Source organism: Mytilus trossulus, chromosome 5 (assembly GCF_036588685.1).
Source record: "Mytilus trossulus isolate FHL-02 chromosome 5, PNRI_Mtr1.1.1.hap1, whole genome shotgun sequence".
NCBI lineage: Eukaryota > Metazoa > Mollusca > Bivalvia > Mytilida > Mytilidae > Mytilus > Mytilus trossulus.
The window spans coordinates 9714913-9732007 of record NC_086377.1 but is presented as its reverse complement, the minus strand read 5'-3'; the positions used below and the strand labels follow the sequence as shown (position 1 = coordinate 9732007).

General features: G+C 31.8%; 1 protein-coding gene across 1 annotated transcript in view; it reads right to left on the bottom strand.

Annotated features, from left to right (window-relative positions):
* LOC134717575 (E3 ubiquitin-protein ligase TRIM71-like) overlaps window positions 1-17095 on the bottom strand; it is a 38169-nt gene that overhangs the window by 11054 nt on the left and 10020 nt on the right. The window contains exons 2-5 of the mRNA XM_063580068.1: window positions 14469-14471; window positions 13859-13861; window positions 12490-12495; window positions 11407-11421 (exon numbers count right to left, since the gene is read on the bottom strand). Coding sequence (XP_063436138.1) covers window positions 11407-11421; window positions 12490-12495; window positions 13859-13861; window positions 14469-14471 — 27 coding nt within the window. The remainder of the gene's footprint in view (window positions 1-11406; window positions 11422-12489; window positions 12496-13858; window positions 13862-14468; window positions 14472-17095) is intronic.

Genomic DNA, 17095 nt, shown 5'->3' with positions numbered 1-17095 from the left:
GTTCATATATATACAACTGAAGCGCTTGTATATTTTGCTGCAACAAAACATTTTAGTAAGATCAAAAACAACTCAAGTTTAAATCAGATGAGCGTATCAAGAATGTTTTATTCGTGTCAGATAAAGTTAAAGTTAAAGTTGAGAACAGTTTCCCGTCCATCTTTTAAACTTCAAGCACTCTGTCATTACGGTTGCATTACAAACTAGTTGCTAAAAACAAAAAAACAAAAACAAATCGAAACCCGTAGAAGCAGATATTTCGGATCACGATACTACTTTTACTAATTTTAGTTTGGCTATTGAGAACGATTCAATGGTCATTCCTCATGACACCGTTACTTGATAAATATAGATCTTTTCTTCCGGCTGATTCTTATTTAAAATATTCTACTTGTAAAATGCTGTCTAAACTCATTGATTTCTATAGAAATTCAGTTGTCAAACATCTTCAACAAGTTCAAGGCAACTATAACATAATATTTAGTTAAAACTTTTACAAATTTTATCATCGGTATAAAGACATCATTCGTAAATATAGCTCAACATGCAGACTTTTTATACGTTCAAGTATTTCACATCCAATTGTTTATGGAAATATTCTTTATAAAGCACAAAGGTGTCAGTATTCACCTCAGAAACTTACAAAACCTTTAAATAGACTGATTAAGAAGGGATATAATTACGATACTGTTGTCAAGTCATTAAAGATTGCATATTTTGGCATTAATAATGAATCACTGATAAGGTCTTTGCGTCGGAACTAAAGACATTTAATCTAAAAACAGTTGTTGGCATGACACGGGTTATGTTCTTCTCATATATGTTATGATGGTATGATACTAAACCCCTAACGGGAAGGATTGTGCCTGAGGTTCATATGATGAAATCATAATCTTTCAGTCAGTTTAATTGAAGTCTGGAGCTGGCATGTCAGTTAACTGCTAGTAGGCTGTTGTTATTTATGTATTATTGTCATTTTGTTTATTTTCTTTGGTTACATCTTCTGACATCAGACTCGGACTTCTCTTGAACTGAATTTTAATGTGCGTATTGTTATGCGTTTATTTTTCTACATTGGTTAGAGGTATAGGGGGAGGGTTGAGATCTCACAAACATGTTTAACCCCGCCGCATTTTTGCGCCTGTGCCAAGTCAGGAGCCTCTGGCCTTTGTTAATCTTGTATTATTTTTATATTAGTTTCTTGTGTACAATTTGGAAATTAGTATGGCGTTCATTATCACTGAACTAGTATATATTTGTTTAGGGGCCAGCTGAAGGACGCCTCCGGGTGCGGGAATTTCTCGCTACATTGAAGACCTGTTGGTGACCTTCTGCTGTTGTTTTTTATTTGGTCGGGTTGTTGTCTCTTTGGCACATTCCCCATTTCCATTCTCAATTTTATTTTAGTTTTCTCTTTCAGCTGTGTTATGCTATCCATAAGCTGTGAAAAGGCATGTCCTTTGTGATTTCCAGTTACACATTTGCTGCATACTACTACGTTACATGTATTACACAATAAACTGACATCTTCATTGTGATCCTTACATTTAGATTTAGCTTCCGGAATATCGTCTGCTGTAGACTGAAACTGGTGATTTTTTGACAATTTCTGTCTTTTATGAAAGATTTTACAATTTTCGCAAAAATATTGTTCGCACTCTAAGCATTATTGTGATCCTGAGGCGATAACACACATTTCACATGTTTTGGATGCTACCTGTGTCATTTTGTTACTTATCGTCGTTATTGTAAGGTAATATGAATATCCGATGACAACACCGTTATCAATTAAATCCATAATGGTTGTCTATTAGTTTGTCGTGTAGTTTATTATAACACTATGAACAATAAGATATTAAATGGTCATTCAAATTCAAGAATGTATGTACCTGACTATTGTATTATTGACAAATGTATTGTTTTAATTGATACTCATATTAACTGATTTGTTATATCAGGTGGTGTATTGTACATAAATCTAAAGAAAATTACCAAAACAATAAATTTAAACTAGTTCAAAGCTGTTTGTGACAACCATGATGAGGAAAATTATACATTGATTGTAAGATTGTTACCAGTCCCCTAACCGATATAGCTACACTTTGTAATATATGAAAAAAATGATGATTCAAATTAAGGTTTGATATAATCATGCACACATACATACATAAAAGACATAACGGGAAGGATTATGTCTGATATTTATATGATGTGTTGATGGCATGATACTAAAACCCTAACGAGAAGGATTGTACCTGATATTCATCTAATGAAATCATAATCTTTCTATCAGTTGAATTGAAGTCTAAAACTGGCATGTCAGTTAACTGCTAGTAGTCTGTTGTTATTTATGTATTATTGTCATTTTGTTTACTGTTTTTGTTTGCATCTTCTGACATCAGACTCGGACTTCTCTTTAACTGAATTTTAATGTGCGTATTGTTATACATTTAGTTTTCTACATAAGCTAGAGGTATAGGGGGGATTGAGATCTCATAAACATGTTTAACGCCGACGCACTTTTGCGGCTGTCCCAAGTCAGCCTTTGTTAGTCTTGTATTATTTTTAAAGTTTAGTTTCTTGTGTAAACATTTGGAGTTTTTTTTATGGCGTTCATAAACACTGAACTAGCCCTACCTACATACCTACATACATACCGTCTGCTTCACATCATATTACCTATTTCAAGTTCACTGTAGTGTAATGTTTGCGAAATGTTCAATTTCACTTATTATAGTATAGAACTGTTGATAATAACTCGGGAGTCAAGACGTTGCGTTTTATTGTTATGTATCTAGGGTTGACGTTAGTCTTGGACGTCGCCTTAGCAGTTCTGATATAATGAAGTAAATGTCAAACTGTATGGTTGTTATCATTTTCTGGATACGATATTAGAAATTAGCCTCGACATTTATGGTGCCGTGACCAAAAGGGAAAATGAATACAAAGCTGAAAGCCGTTCGTTCCGGACATAAAGGAGCAATATACTTAAGAAGAATTTGGAGAGATACGAGACACTTCCGAAATGGAGGACGTCACAGCTATTTTAGATTCCGTGTTCAAAAAAAGGATATTCCTCAAGATCTGAATAATAAAATTGGGGATGAAGACGTGGTGGATGAAATTTGACAAACAGATGAGTATATGTTCGATTTAGATTTAAAAATTCGTCAAATTAGAAAACTCATCAATCCCTCCCAGTCGAAAAGTTATAACTTACCCGTCAATACTACCGTTTTTTAAGCTAGTCACCTCACTCCATCTGATACAGCCATGTATACCTTGATTTCACCTACATCAAATAGTGTACCCGCAAGCCACTTTTCTCAATTTAACCCGTACGCCAATTGGTTCACGTCGACATCTCATGTAAAATCGAATGCAGCCTCGTTTTATACAAGTATCCCCGCTATATCAGAGATTACCCCTACTACGAACCCGTCTATGCGTATTCCAAATTTACATTCGTCTTCTAGCAAAACTAATCAGTACCACAAATTACCAAACTTGAACTTGCCTACTTTTAAAGGGAATATTCTAGATTGGCAATCCTTTTGGGATTCATATGAAACATCTATTCACACAAATCCAACACTCAGCGACGTACAGAAATCTAACTACTTAAAGTCCCTTCTATAGGGACAAGCGTTTCAGACCATATCAGGTTTTCTATGACAAACACTAACTACGGCAAAGCTATTTCGTTATTACAAGAGAGGTATGGACAGATACATACTATAATACAAACATACATGCAAGCTCTACTTGAGATTTCGCCGCCGATTTATACTTAAGTAAGCCTCCGCAATTATAATGACAAAACTGAATTTTACGTTCGAGCTTTAGAGTCACTCGGACAGACTACAGACACTTATGTTTCACTACTGGTACCCGTTATTTTGAACAAGTTGCCCGCAGAAATACGCCAAAACCTAGCAAGACAATACGGACCGTCAAGTTGGAATTTGAAAGATTTGAGAAAGAGTATACTTAACGAAATTCAGATCATGGAGGCGGGAAAAAATACAGGTACATATCTCGAGTCTTCAGAAAATCACTTCACAACCGCATCTACATGTATATTTCATACAGGAATAGAATCACCGCGAATACACGCACAACTCGAAGAGCCAACCACAGAAATTCACGGAGAGACCATGTGTTTTTTGTAAAGAGATACATTCGCCAACAAACTGTACCCATATTAGGGATACCACAGCCCGAATGTCTATCGTAATTCGTGATATTTATGCTATAATTGTTTAGGAAATCATCATGCTAATGAGTGTAAATCTAAAAGAACATGTAGACAATGTGACAAGAGATATCATTCCAGCTTATGTAATGACAGTAACAATGGTAACAGGGAAACTGCAAACAATCAAGATATACAGAATAATCAAAGTCAGAATCAATCTACATATATAAGTCTCATCAATACTACTGAAAACAAGGAAGATACGAACATTTTACATTCGTCGACACAAATGCGCACAACTGTGCTATTGAAGACAGCTTTAGCTCCTGTATGGTCAGGTAGTATGTGTACGGATACGAATATTTTATTTGATGAAGGTGCACAAAGATCTTTTTTAACAGAGAATCTAGCGAAAAAAATGAATTTGAAAACTGAAGGAGTTGAAGTTGTACACCTATCGGCATTTGGAAAGGAAAACACTAGCACGAGAGAACTACGTAAATCCACCGTACACATTGAAACATGAAATAGGCGTAAATTTCCAATTGAAGTTTTAATTCACCCTACAATAGCAGTCCATCTTCACAATCACATGCGCAACGTTAACCGAGATACGAACTATCAAAAAGGATTGAGACTCGCTCATCTAGTTACCAAATACGATTATTTTGAGATATCATTAATTAGTGGTGCCAACCACTATTGGGACTTTATCGAAGACAAAGAAATACGAGGAGATGGACCGATCGCTATGAAGTCAAAGCTTGGATACTTACCATCAGGACCCTTACAGCAGGGAAGGGTACTTTCGTCTACGACATACAGCATCTTCAACGTTACTGGTTTCGAATAAACAGAGGAATTTGGCTTTGAAGAAATTATAAAGGAACAGACACGTTGCCAAATTATCGAGAGAGTTGAGGAAGCAGAACCGACAGTGAAAATATCAAAGATGGACTGAATTATAATGATACGTATCTATTGAACTGTTATGACGTATTATGGACTGTTACAAAAATATTTGATTTATTGACTTACTTTCAAAAACCTATAACATGATGCTATTTCATTGAAAGAAGGAACAGTTACACAGAAAAAAATGGACATACTGTGATTTGTGTATACGAAATAGACTAATTGGGGTTCAACCGAAAGATAACTAGTCTGGAAGCAAGTAACTGTGCTAAAGTTTAAGTTAAAGTTTTGAATGTAAGAGACAGTAGTTTTAATTCGTTAATTCAGAGTTTGCTGCAATAACAATGAATTAAATACAGTTAACAATTTTTATCCATTGTACAGTAGATTTGTGCAAATTGGATACCCAAAACTTGGCAAAAAATATCCAATTACTGGCATTAGCAGATATATTCAATTAATTGATAATTGAATATTCACTAAATATTCTGTAATAATGCGTTGCCCAAATCCCGACATGATACAAGTCTTCACCACTGCTATAAATGGGTATATAAAGGATTGGAAGGTTTTTACCAGATACATTATCGGGTTTGTTTAAATGAATTACCAGCTGCTTAATTATGTAATGCTCATATTTGTTATAAGTTTATAAAATCTAACCACAAATATTTATGTGAATAAATATCACCATCAATAGCTTTGGTCTTTTATAATTGTTTTATAAACGAAGTTCAGTAATGTTCATATTTAAATGTATCACAGGTAAGCTAAATGTGGGCTTTAAATAGTTTGAAACTGATGATGATTCTATGGATAGACCTTCTTTCGTGACCTTAAAATGTGGGGATTTGGTTGTTGAAAAAATAAAAAAAAAATAGAGATCTAGAAACCCTGACAGTTTTGTGTGTTTTGGTATGTGAGTTTTTTCTTGAATGTGATTAATAAATTTGTGACAGAATTGTGCATTTCTGGTTGCTTATGTTTGTGTTTGTCGTTGATTCTATGTTTTCGTGTTTTACCTTTAAATATATTTTCAACAGCCGTTAATTGCTCTATTTTTCAATGTTAAAAAAATGCACCATTGTATCAAGAAATATAGAACGTATGCTTCTTTTCATTCAAAATCAAGACTTTTGGAAATTGCCCTCCCCCTTTTTTATTGGTCCTTTACGATTTAAAAATTAATTAAAAATTAGCCTGCGTTTTAATAAGATATGATGTGTTCCATTTAATAAGGAATAGTACTGAAAACTTGGTTATTTTTACATTTTTCTGTAAATAAGTGCAAAACAAAACTTTTGATATACCCTTAAATAAGTCCCTTTTAAACATTTTGGACACTTTTTTCGAAAGTCTAACACCTCTTAAAATATTCTTCAGATATTACTCTTTAAATTTATACATAAAAAATTGCGGTACCCTGGGGTGTAACACAGAATTGAAATTTTGCCCTACCAGCTGATGGACTATATATATATTTTAAATTTTAAACTTTTTACAAAGAAGTCTTTATGTTATTGACTTCTAATTTATCAACTTGGTGTACTCAAAATATTAGTTGTCTACTTGTTCGTGTTATATATTGCATTTTATATAATTGTAAATAAAAATGAAAGATTAAATTGCACTATATTATTCATGGAAGCCATAGATTTATTAGAAATCTAAACTTGCCCTTGGCCGTGCTATTCGAATTTTATCCTGGGCTTACATGAATATTTTCGATTCTAATTGGAAAAATACGGTAATTTAAATTTGATCAAAAATGGTTCGCCGTGTGTTTTGCTGTTCAATTAACCCCCTGCTAGATAAATTTAATAATAATAATAGAACTGTAGCTGGCATGAATTATTTTTAGAATAACTGCTAGACAAAATGTTTTAATTCATATCATTTTCAAACTATTTGTAATTTTAAATTTGGTATTTTTTTTCCTTGAAAGATACCATCAACTCCACTTGTTGACATTGTGTAACTTGTGAGCAGCCATGTTGACTTGATGAAATTAGATAATATTCGAATAACGCAATATGATATAAAACAAAACAACAGCTACCTCAAATTACATTTTATTGTAATATAATTCGGATCTGGTGGGTTAAGGTTGTACCTTTCATCTCGACTTAAATTAAGTCGGATCCTTTTCATTGTGTACAACGGCACATGTGGGGTGTCGGCTATGTTTGACATGGATCGGATCGTTATCATTTCATAAAATTTTCACTCAATATTTACTTTGGTCCGCTGACAAAAATATCAAAATGTTAAACAACTTGTACTAGAAACTTTATCTGAAAATATTTGTTGGATAAATTACAGTTCGACAAACAATATTTTTTATCATTTAGAAGCTTAGCAATAGAACGTGAGATAAACAAACATTCAGCTGAGTTTACAGAGTTCTCTTCCGAAGTGTTATGTACATCCTCGACCTAATTGGAACACCTTCAGCTTTGTTTTGTCATTCGTATGACGTCATGTTTTGAAAGGACAGTAATGCGCCAAGAACATTGATGCAATTTTGCAATATTTTATTTCATTTTGATTTTGTGCATTTTTTCGAGCTCTAATGCATTATTTTTTTTGTTATACCTCATAATAAGCATACAGGTTCTGTTGGTTTATAACAGGAAGTTGTATAAATGACTGTTTTTCCCGGATTGGACTAAGTAGCGATAAGGTATAAGGAAATTGGGTGTTACTGATTGATAATTCAGTCTCAGATGCATGATTTTTCCTTTAGTTATTAGTGGCTTTCAACTAGCTGTCAGTGACTGCGAATATTCTGTATTTAGTGTCTATGATTTGTTGGGATATACCAGTACCAGGCTCAAACTGTATAGTATTTGAATTTGTTTCCATCTGATGACATAGGCCTTTTTTAACTGATTTTTATAGTTCGTTCTTATGTTGTACTCAGTTTATTGGGAGGGTTGAGATCCCGCTAACATGTTTCAATCCGCCACATTAGTTATGTATGTACGCAAATAAAAGAAATGTATCCAAGTCAGTACTGTGACATATGGTTGCTTATTGTTTACGTATCTTTGGAGAATAGTTTTATAAAATGTATAACATGTTTTCGTCATAGTAGACTCTTTATTATTTTTGGTTTGTTATGCACTTTTCGCTTTGGGATATTTTTTAAACGCTTTTGGCGGCAACGTTCATGCGTTTTGTGTGCTAATATATTATATTTAGCTATAATTTGTGTACATACACCTATAAAGTGATGACGAAATAACATATTAAGAAACATTACGTATACTGCCTTTTTAAGAAAATGTATATAAAGGACAAAGGGGGAATTGGAACTAAACAAACTTTTCGTCTAGTAAAAAGTAATGAAGAATGGTTTGTCAGTGTTGTTTACGTTTGGCTGGTGACATTATTAACAAGCTGATCAAAATAACCTCACAATTATCTGTCGGCAACAATAAAAAAGACAGCGGTTTATGCAAGATGTTTTTTTGTAACATTTATACATTCATTGCAATGCTAATAAAATATCAACTGAATAACACAGCTTAAATATTAGATTTTGGCATACATATTATTGAAATAGTTCCACACTGAGTTATTACAATTGAGAATGGGAAACGACAAAAAAAATAGACAACAACAAGAGAACAAACAGCACAAGGCCTACATTTGGTTTTTAACACTTAAATAGAGCGTGAAATTCCTACGTTTTAAAATTGGACTACACCTGCTCTTAAAAAATGTATGCTCTTTCAGCGGAAAAAGACGTCACTCTAAACTCCGAAGCCTTTTGTGACTTGTGACCTTTTAGTCTATATCGGATTATATACACTCGAAGCATTGGGTTGAATACCGTTAATATATATGATCTGACAACTTAGTAAACATAATATATATGATCTGACAACTTCGTAAACATAATATATATGATCTGACAACTTAGTAAACATAATATATGTCAAGACCCGAAAAGTATCGAATGTAAACCTCGCAGGAGTACTATATTATATTTCAATGGACATCACGATACATCCACGTTCGGAAAGTTGAAACTTAATGTCGTGTTTGTACAGTGGATATCAGAGTTACAATGTAATCCATGCCTATGCATGCGGGAATGTCTGTCCAAGACGTTCGGAAAGTTAGATGCATATGCCTTGTTTGTACAGTGGTTATCACAGTTAATCCATGCCTATGCATTTTGGGGTCAGTTTTGTCTTTCATACCTGTAGTGATCTAAGGGGCCTAGATTACCATCGTGTTATTGAGATGAAAAAAATTGTTCGTGTCGCAATTCGTATATCTCCGATTGAAATAGCCATCGAAAAAGCAAATCATTTCAGAGCTTCTCTCAGAAACAAATTCAAATAAAAAACATACTGTAAGACACAATATAAACGGAGACTTACATGGAAAGTGAAATTCGAGGTTGTCGAACAAGTTAAAACATCTTCGGTTACCAATATGAAAGTTTATTACATGCCGAAGATAGAATACAGTTTTTAATATATGACATTCTATAACACACAAAAATTAACATGCACATATGAAAGATCTAAGATATGTATAGTAAATTCATTTAGGTACTATAATTAAATTGTAATCTAATAAAAAATATAAGTTTAATCGCGGAAACAATATCTTTTTTCACATATGCATGTGTGTCTTATTACACATTTAATCTGTTGTGTATCACTCACTTGTTTTAAATGCTATTAATTATGTACATTAAGTAATAAGATGACTTGTAATAGATTAGTAGATAGGTGACTTCAATTTGAAGCCTTATATTTCTAGCCATGCATAATAATACATGTACTATGAATTGTAGTATCAATTGTTAGTAGTAGAGTAAAACACAAACTAATTCGAAATTAACACAGTCGTTTTCATGAGTTATAAATATATAAGTTTGAATGATCAATGTGATGCAACACGTACAGCATTATTTATAATAATTTGTAGCTAAATCAACAGTGAAGTAAACTGTTTGTAAAGTTTCTATTCTGATGTAACTTAAATCGTACATTTATCAACAAAAAGTCACATCAATCAGAAAAAAAACATTAAGTTTAAATCTTTTCTTTTGTTCAGTTCAGGAGGAACACAATGAGTGTTGCAGACTGGTTCTTTAATATCAAAAAAGAGGTACAAATAGTCTGAAACAAATTATTTGAAAATATACTATTATTGTAATGTATGCATCATAATAACATTATTTGCATTCTAGAATAATCGTGCTCATATGTAGTTGTTGTTTACTCTATGTAATTTGAATGCAATTGGTTTATCATTCATTGAACGCAAGTTCGATCTTAGTCGTGAACGTTGTGGATTTTCTTAAACATTGAGAGTCGTTCAGTCTTTTAAATTACCTGTCGTTGTTTGTTTTAGCTCATAAATGACAAATTGATTTAATATATTGAATAAATGAGTAGGGACTGTTGTTTTTCAATTGCTTGCTCTTTGATTTGGTTAAGATTTGACAAGATAAATAGTATTTATGGAAGTTTAAATTCAGTTTTAATTGTACAGACGTCTTTTTAGTCAATGCTTCCGATGTATAAATATCGTACTGTATTGTTCAAGTTGTATTTCAGACCCTATTTAACAGTATATGACAGTTCTGTTTATTTTTTTTATAGCTTATATTAATACGTTTTACGTTGAAATGATCATGTTTTCAGTGAGTAGTATAATAGCTTACCAATGTTTTCAAATGGAAACAATTAAAATAAGAGAACCCATTATAACTAACTAAACAATTAGACAAGTGTCTTTCTAAAAAATCTAGTCATTCTTCATCTCCTATGCAACGCAAGTGAAAGGTATTACTACAGTTAAATTAATATAGAAGATGTTGTATGATTTTTAATTAGAAAACTCTTCAAGAGAGATCGAATGACACATTCATAAACAATTATAGGTCATCTTACTACTTGCGACAATGAATCAATCCCATATCGTATAGTCTGCTAAAAAGGCCCTGACATGAAAAATGTTAAGCAATTCAAACGAGGGAACTAGCGACCTAAGTTTTGTTAAAACGAAAACAAATATGTAACAACCACTGAATTACAGCCTGTTGACTGTTGACATACTGATAATTATTTGAAGTAATGCCTATCATATGCTAAATAAAAGAAGAAAATAACAAAACAACCAAAAATACGCATGTCATAATTATTTTAATTGGATACACTAAATAAATACTTTAATCTCTACGACGTTCTATGACGAATTCATGCTATGAACTGTCAAGTCACCGAAGAGTAATATGGATTGTAAGTTTTATCTGCAGTACTTACCCGCCACATGAACATCTACAATGAGAAAAGAGCTAATTATATAAAACATGTCATTGGACATCCCTATCAAAGTTTACGTTTAAATTGGTTCACATATTGTCATGTAGGGATCTGTATAGCTGCCAATACAGTATTATTGTTTTACTTCCACTACTTGTTTTAGAAAATGGCAAGGACGAACAGGTTGCGTGCGAAGACATTATTAATACGTCACATATGATCATTTTCGTATCGAATTTCATAAGGGACATTGCTATTTATTTCTTTAGAAAAAAATAGGCAACAGTTTACATTTGTTATAATAACTTGACAAAGGTGATGTTGATGATAATCTCTGAAAGACTATCTGGCTATTTGTTTTATTTGATAGCTCTTTTCTTGATGGGTAACCCTATTTTCAATGGATGTATATTCAATCGCTGTGATTTATTATTACACGAATTGAACTGAAGGTGTCATAATAGTTTAAAATGTTGAAAAGGTAGTGTCAGGGACTGACAACAAGCTGTGTCATCAAACAAGTGATTGTAATAAGTCATAAACGACTACAGTATTTTAATTCAGTAAACCCAAAATACGTCTACATTAGACTCGTTAATTATAGTATAGAACAATATATGAAAAAGGTAGCTATACATGTGAAGACACATTGGTGGCCTTCTGCTGTTGTCTGTTCTATGGTTGGGTTGTTGTAGCTTCGACACATTCCCCTTTTCCTTTTTATTTTATAGACCCACGTTTAACAAAATATAGAATTATATAACGATGAAACATCAGATATTCATAGGATTGAAAGCTTAATGTACTATGAACGTTCTAATATTAGTCACAATACACAAGTATTGGAGAGAATTATGTAATATGTGTAGTCATCTCTTTCTGATGTTATTCTTAAAAAAACATAATTCAAAATATCGCCTAGCTTCTTATAACATTTATAGAATAATGTCTTTTTTTTGAACTGGCTTTATATTTTCCCATTCTTTAAAACACCACACACACAATTCAATATATATGATGTCTATTCATTCTTTTTGTTTGGTAAACTTATCACTATATACTTATCTGTTACATAACACTTACCGACAACTGAAAAATATAAAATAAGGTTTGAAATCTAAGGAAAAACTTTAAAAAATCCAGATACACATAAAACATCTTCTCAAAACATCATTTATCAATTTGCTAATTTTAAATATTGCTTTAAATTGCTTGTTTGTTGCTTAGATGAAACTGTGTGAATATTGTCGCTATTTAAACGATGCTTAAATATAAAACAAAATGACAAACCAAGTTGTTAACATGATTATCTCCCCCCCAAAAAAGTAAATGACTGTTCAAACCGTTTATCGCTCTTGTACTCTGTACTTGTTTTGGCTTTTAAACTTTTTTCATCTGAGCATAGTTTTGTGAGGACGTAACGCGCGTCTGACGTCTACATTTATTTTTAACCTGGTACCCTTTGATGGCTATTATTCGTTTGTTTCTCTGTCCTATTTTTCTTCGATTTATTTATTGTAGCCCTGTCGTGTAATGATGTCATTTTAATGTTGTTATTAACATTACCATTAAAACGGGCGGTTTGACATGCCACAAAAACAGGTTTAACCCACCATTATTTCATAGAATGCCTTTTACAAAGTCAGGAAAATGGCCATTGTTACTGTATAATTCGTTTCTGTGTATGTTGCATTTTGGTGTTGAATTTCTGTTGTAACGTAGTTCTCTTATATTTGATACGTTTCACTCAGCTTTAGTTTATAACCCAGATTTGTTTTTTTTTCTCTGTCGATTTATGAATTGCGAACAGCAGTATACTATTGTTGCCTTTATTTGCAGACAAAACAAATCATAATAGAATCAACTTTTTCTGTATTTGTTTTGTTTCTATGATGCTTATAGTAATCATATAACAATCATAGTACTGTAGCAAAAAATCTGAACTAATTATGTCTGACTTGTTCCGCTTCGTCAAGTGCACGTTACTTTAACCAAAAAAGCGCTCTGGGCGTTTTGAATTTTTTAAATGTTTTGCTTTTTGGAAAGACAGAATAATTTTGGAAATGCAAAACGTATAGAATTGCCGACATTGTTTTCAACATATGTATACAGAACACACGGGTATTACGCATAAACAAGAACACGGCTTTAGCTTTAAAATTTAAAAACTCAGTTTCGAATATCTAATCATGTCTTATCACTTCACAAAACAATAAACTCACAAAAAAAAACAGAACTTCGTGGAAAATTCAAAACGGAAGTACTCTAATCCATTTATTCTCATATTTGAAAATCTGAGAGCTGTTATTTAAGAACACAAATGCTGTGATTTTACTCTTTATAAAAGGGTTATTTTTACTACTCTGCCAACGCCATTGTATAACTATCGTTATATTATAAATTGTATACATATTTGTTTTCTATACTTATCTGTTTGCTACTTGAAACTTACCCGCTGAAAAAAAATCAAAAATAATCGTTGAATCCAGCATAATAATTATAATTTAAAAACGAATAAATTTGACTTTGAGTTGATTTAACCATTTATATATATATATATATATATGTGTACTATTGTTTTTCTGTTTGTCTTTTCGGGCGTTTGAATTTTTTAAAGTGTTTTGGTTTTTTCTGCGAGACAGAATAATTATGGAAACGCAAAACATACAGAATTGCCGACATTCTTTTCAACAAATGTATACACAACACGGGCAGTACACATAAACAAGCACATGACTCAAGCTTTAAAAACTCAGTCTCGAATATCTTATCATGTCTTATCACTTCACAAATAGTAAACTCACAAAAATACTAAACTCAGAGAAAAATTCAAAACGAAAGGAATCTAATCAATTTATTCTCATATTTGAAAAGCTGAGAGCTGTTATTTAAGAACACAAATAAAAGGGTTTAAAAAAAAACCCACAGATAATGCTTATCTGCTTACAAAATTTAAAACACTTCTTAGATGTTTATCTTCATAAATTGTCTTACTATCGTTATATTATAAATTGCTTATATAATTGTTTTCTATACTTATCTGTTTGCTACTTGACACTTACCGGCTGAAAAAAAATCAAATACATAATCATTGAATACAGCATAATATTGAATTATAATTCAAAAACGAATAAAGTTGACCTTGAGTTGATTTAACCATTTTTAAGTATGTTGATATGTTAAAACAGTTTTTCAAATAAATTTGTTTTTAAACTTTTTTTATTTCACCATCTCTGCTTTCAGTGTCTCTCACGCAGTATAATCTATGAAAGAGGGCTGAAAGGTACCAGATAGTCAAACTCAAGAATTGAAATTTTCTGATTTGTTCCGCTTCGCTATAAAACATGACTCAAAATATTAATTTTGTTTTTGTGTATACTGCTGTTTGTCATGGCATTGTCTCATTGAGGACGAACCTGTCTGAGATACAACATTAAGTTGATGTGATTTTTTATTAATCTAATAGTCTACTTCTACCATTTTAACACAACCTTATATTATAAATTACTAATGTCCATACCTATTTGTTTGCCTAACTTGACACTAACTTGAGGGACAACTTATAGAAATATAACCACAGAAAACAGCATACAATTTAGCAAAGAGAGATAACAACGACAATAGAAGAATACCATAGGTAGTTGTGATAGTAGATTATTTTGAAGTCAGATTATTGAATTAGTATATAAATCAAGCATGGCAAACATTGGAATGTGATAGACAGTATGTGTATGCATTAAACGTGTCGCTTTATAAAGTTAGAAATCATTTGAGAACTAAGGTTGCACCACACAAAAGGTAAGTTGAACTGAGGTTGAGTAAACTTGTTTTGCTTATGCTTTATATGGTCTAATATTTCAACTGTTCCGGTTATCATATGGCATTGGCTTAAAACATTTCTGGTTATACCATAAATATAAGGAAAAACTTCCCAAAATCCAGATACATATAAAACATCTTCTCAAAACATCAGTTATCAATTTGCTAATTTTTCATTTTGCTTTAAATTGCTTGTGTGTTGCTTAGCTGAAACTGTGTGAATGTTGTCGCTATTTAAACGATGGTTAAATATAAAAAGATGACAAAGCAAGTGGTAAACCTGAATATCTTCCCCAAAAATGTAAATGACTGTTCAAACCGTTTATCTCTTTTGAACTCTGTACTTGTTTTGGCTTTCAAACTATTTTCATCTGATCATAGTTTTGTGTGCCTGACACTCACGTCTGGCGTATAATTTTATTCTGTTACCTTTTGAAGGCTATAACTCGTTTGCTTTACTCTATGTATTGGTACTATAATATAAAAAAGGAGATGTGGTATGATTGCCAATAAGACAGCTATCCAGTATATTTTTTGTTAAACTTTACTACTCTGCTAACACCGTTGTATAACTATCGTTATATTATAACTTGAATATATAATTGTTTTCAATACTTATCTGTTTGCTACTTGACACTTACCCGCCGCTGAAAAATTAAAAAAAAATCACTGAATACAGCATAATATTTAATTATAATTTAAAAACAAATAAAGTTGACCTTTAGTTGATTAAACCATTTTTATTTATGTTGATATGTTAATACAGTTCTCCAAATAAATTTGTTTTTAAACTTTTTTTATTTCACCATCTCTGCTTTCAGTGTTTCTCATGCAGTTTAATCCATGAAAGAGGGCTGAAAAATTTCTGATTTGTTCCGCTTCGCTATAAAACATAACTCAAAATATTGATTTTTTTTTTTTTTTTTTGTATACTGCTGTTTGTCATGGCATTGTCTTCTTGTCGGTCTGAGATACTACATTAAGTTGATATGATTTTTTAATAATCTAATTATCTACTACTACCATTTTAACAAAACCTTATATTATAAATTACTACTGTCCATACCTATGTGTTTGCCTAAATTGACACTAACTTGAAGGAAAACTCATAGAAATATAACCACAGAAAACAGCATACAATTTAGCAGTGAGAGATAACAACCACAATATAAGAATACCATAGGTAGTTGTGACAGTAGAATATTTTTAAGTCAGATTATTGAATTAGTTTATAAATCAAGCTTGTCAAACATTGGAATGTAATACACAGTATGTGTATGACTTAACAGTGTCGCTTTATATATTTAGAAATCCTTTAAGAACTAAGGTTGCACCACAAAAAGGTAAAGTTAAACTGAGGTTGAGTAAACCAGTTTTGCTTATGCTTTTTTATGGTCAAATATTTCAACTGTTCCGGTTATCATGTCATTGGCTTTAAACATTTCTGGTTATACCGTTTTACCGAAACTGAATCTTCTGAATCTTTTGTAGACGGAACGCACCTCTGTGTGACATTATTTAAATGGTATGTGTATTGTATTGTCTATCTATTTTACTAACAACATCACATCAAACAACTTCTATTATGAATTGCATAATTTTGTAAATGTACGCTACTTATCTGTTTGCTACTTGACACTTACTAGCTGAAAAATGCAAATAATAATCATAAACTACAGCATACAATTCAGAAATGAAGTAAAACAACTTCAGTAAAATTACTTGAATAAGTATTAATGTGATAAGAGAACATTTTGAAATGAATTGTGTTATTTCAGATGATTGAAAAGTTTAGTTCATATTGATGTCAAATATTGATATGTGGTATTTATGTGATTTTTGTATTGATACTTCAAGATTTTCTACAGAC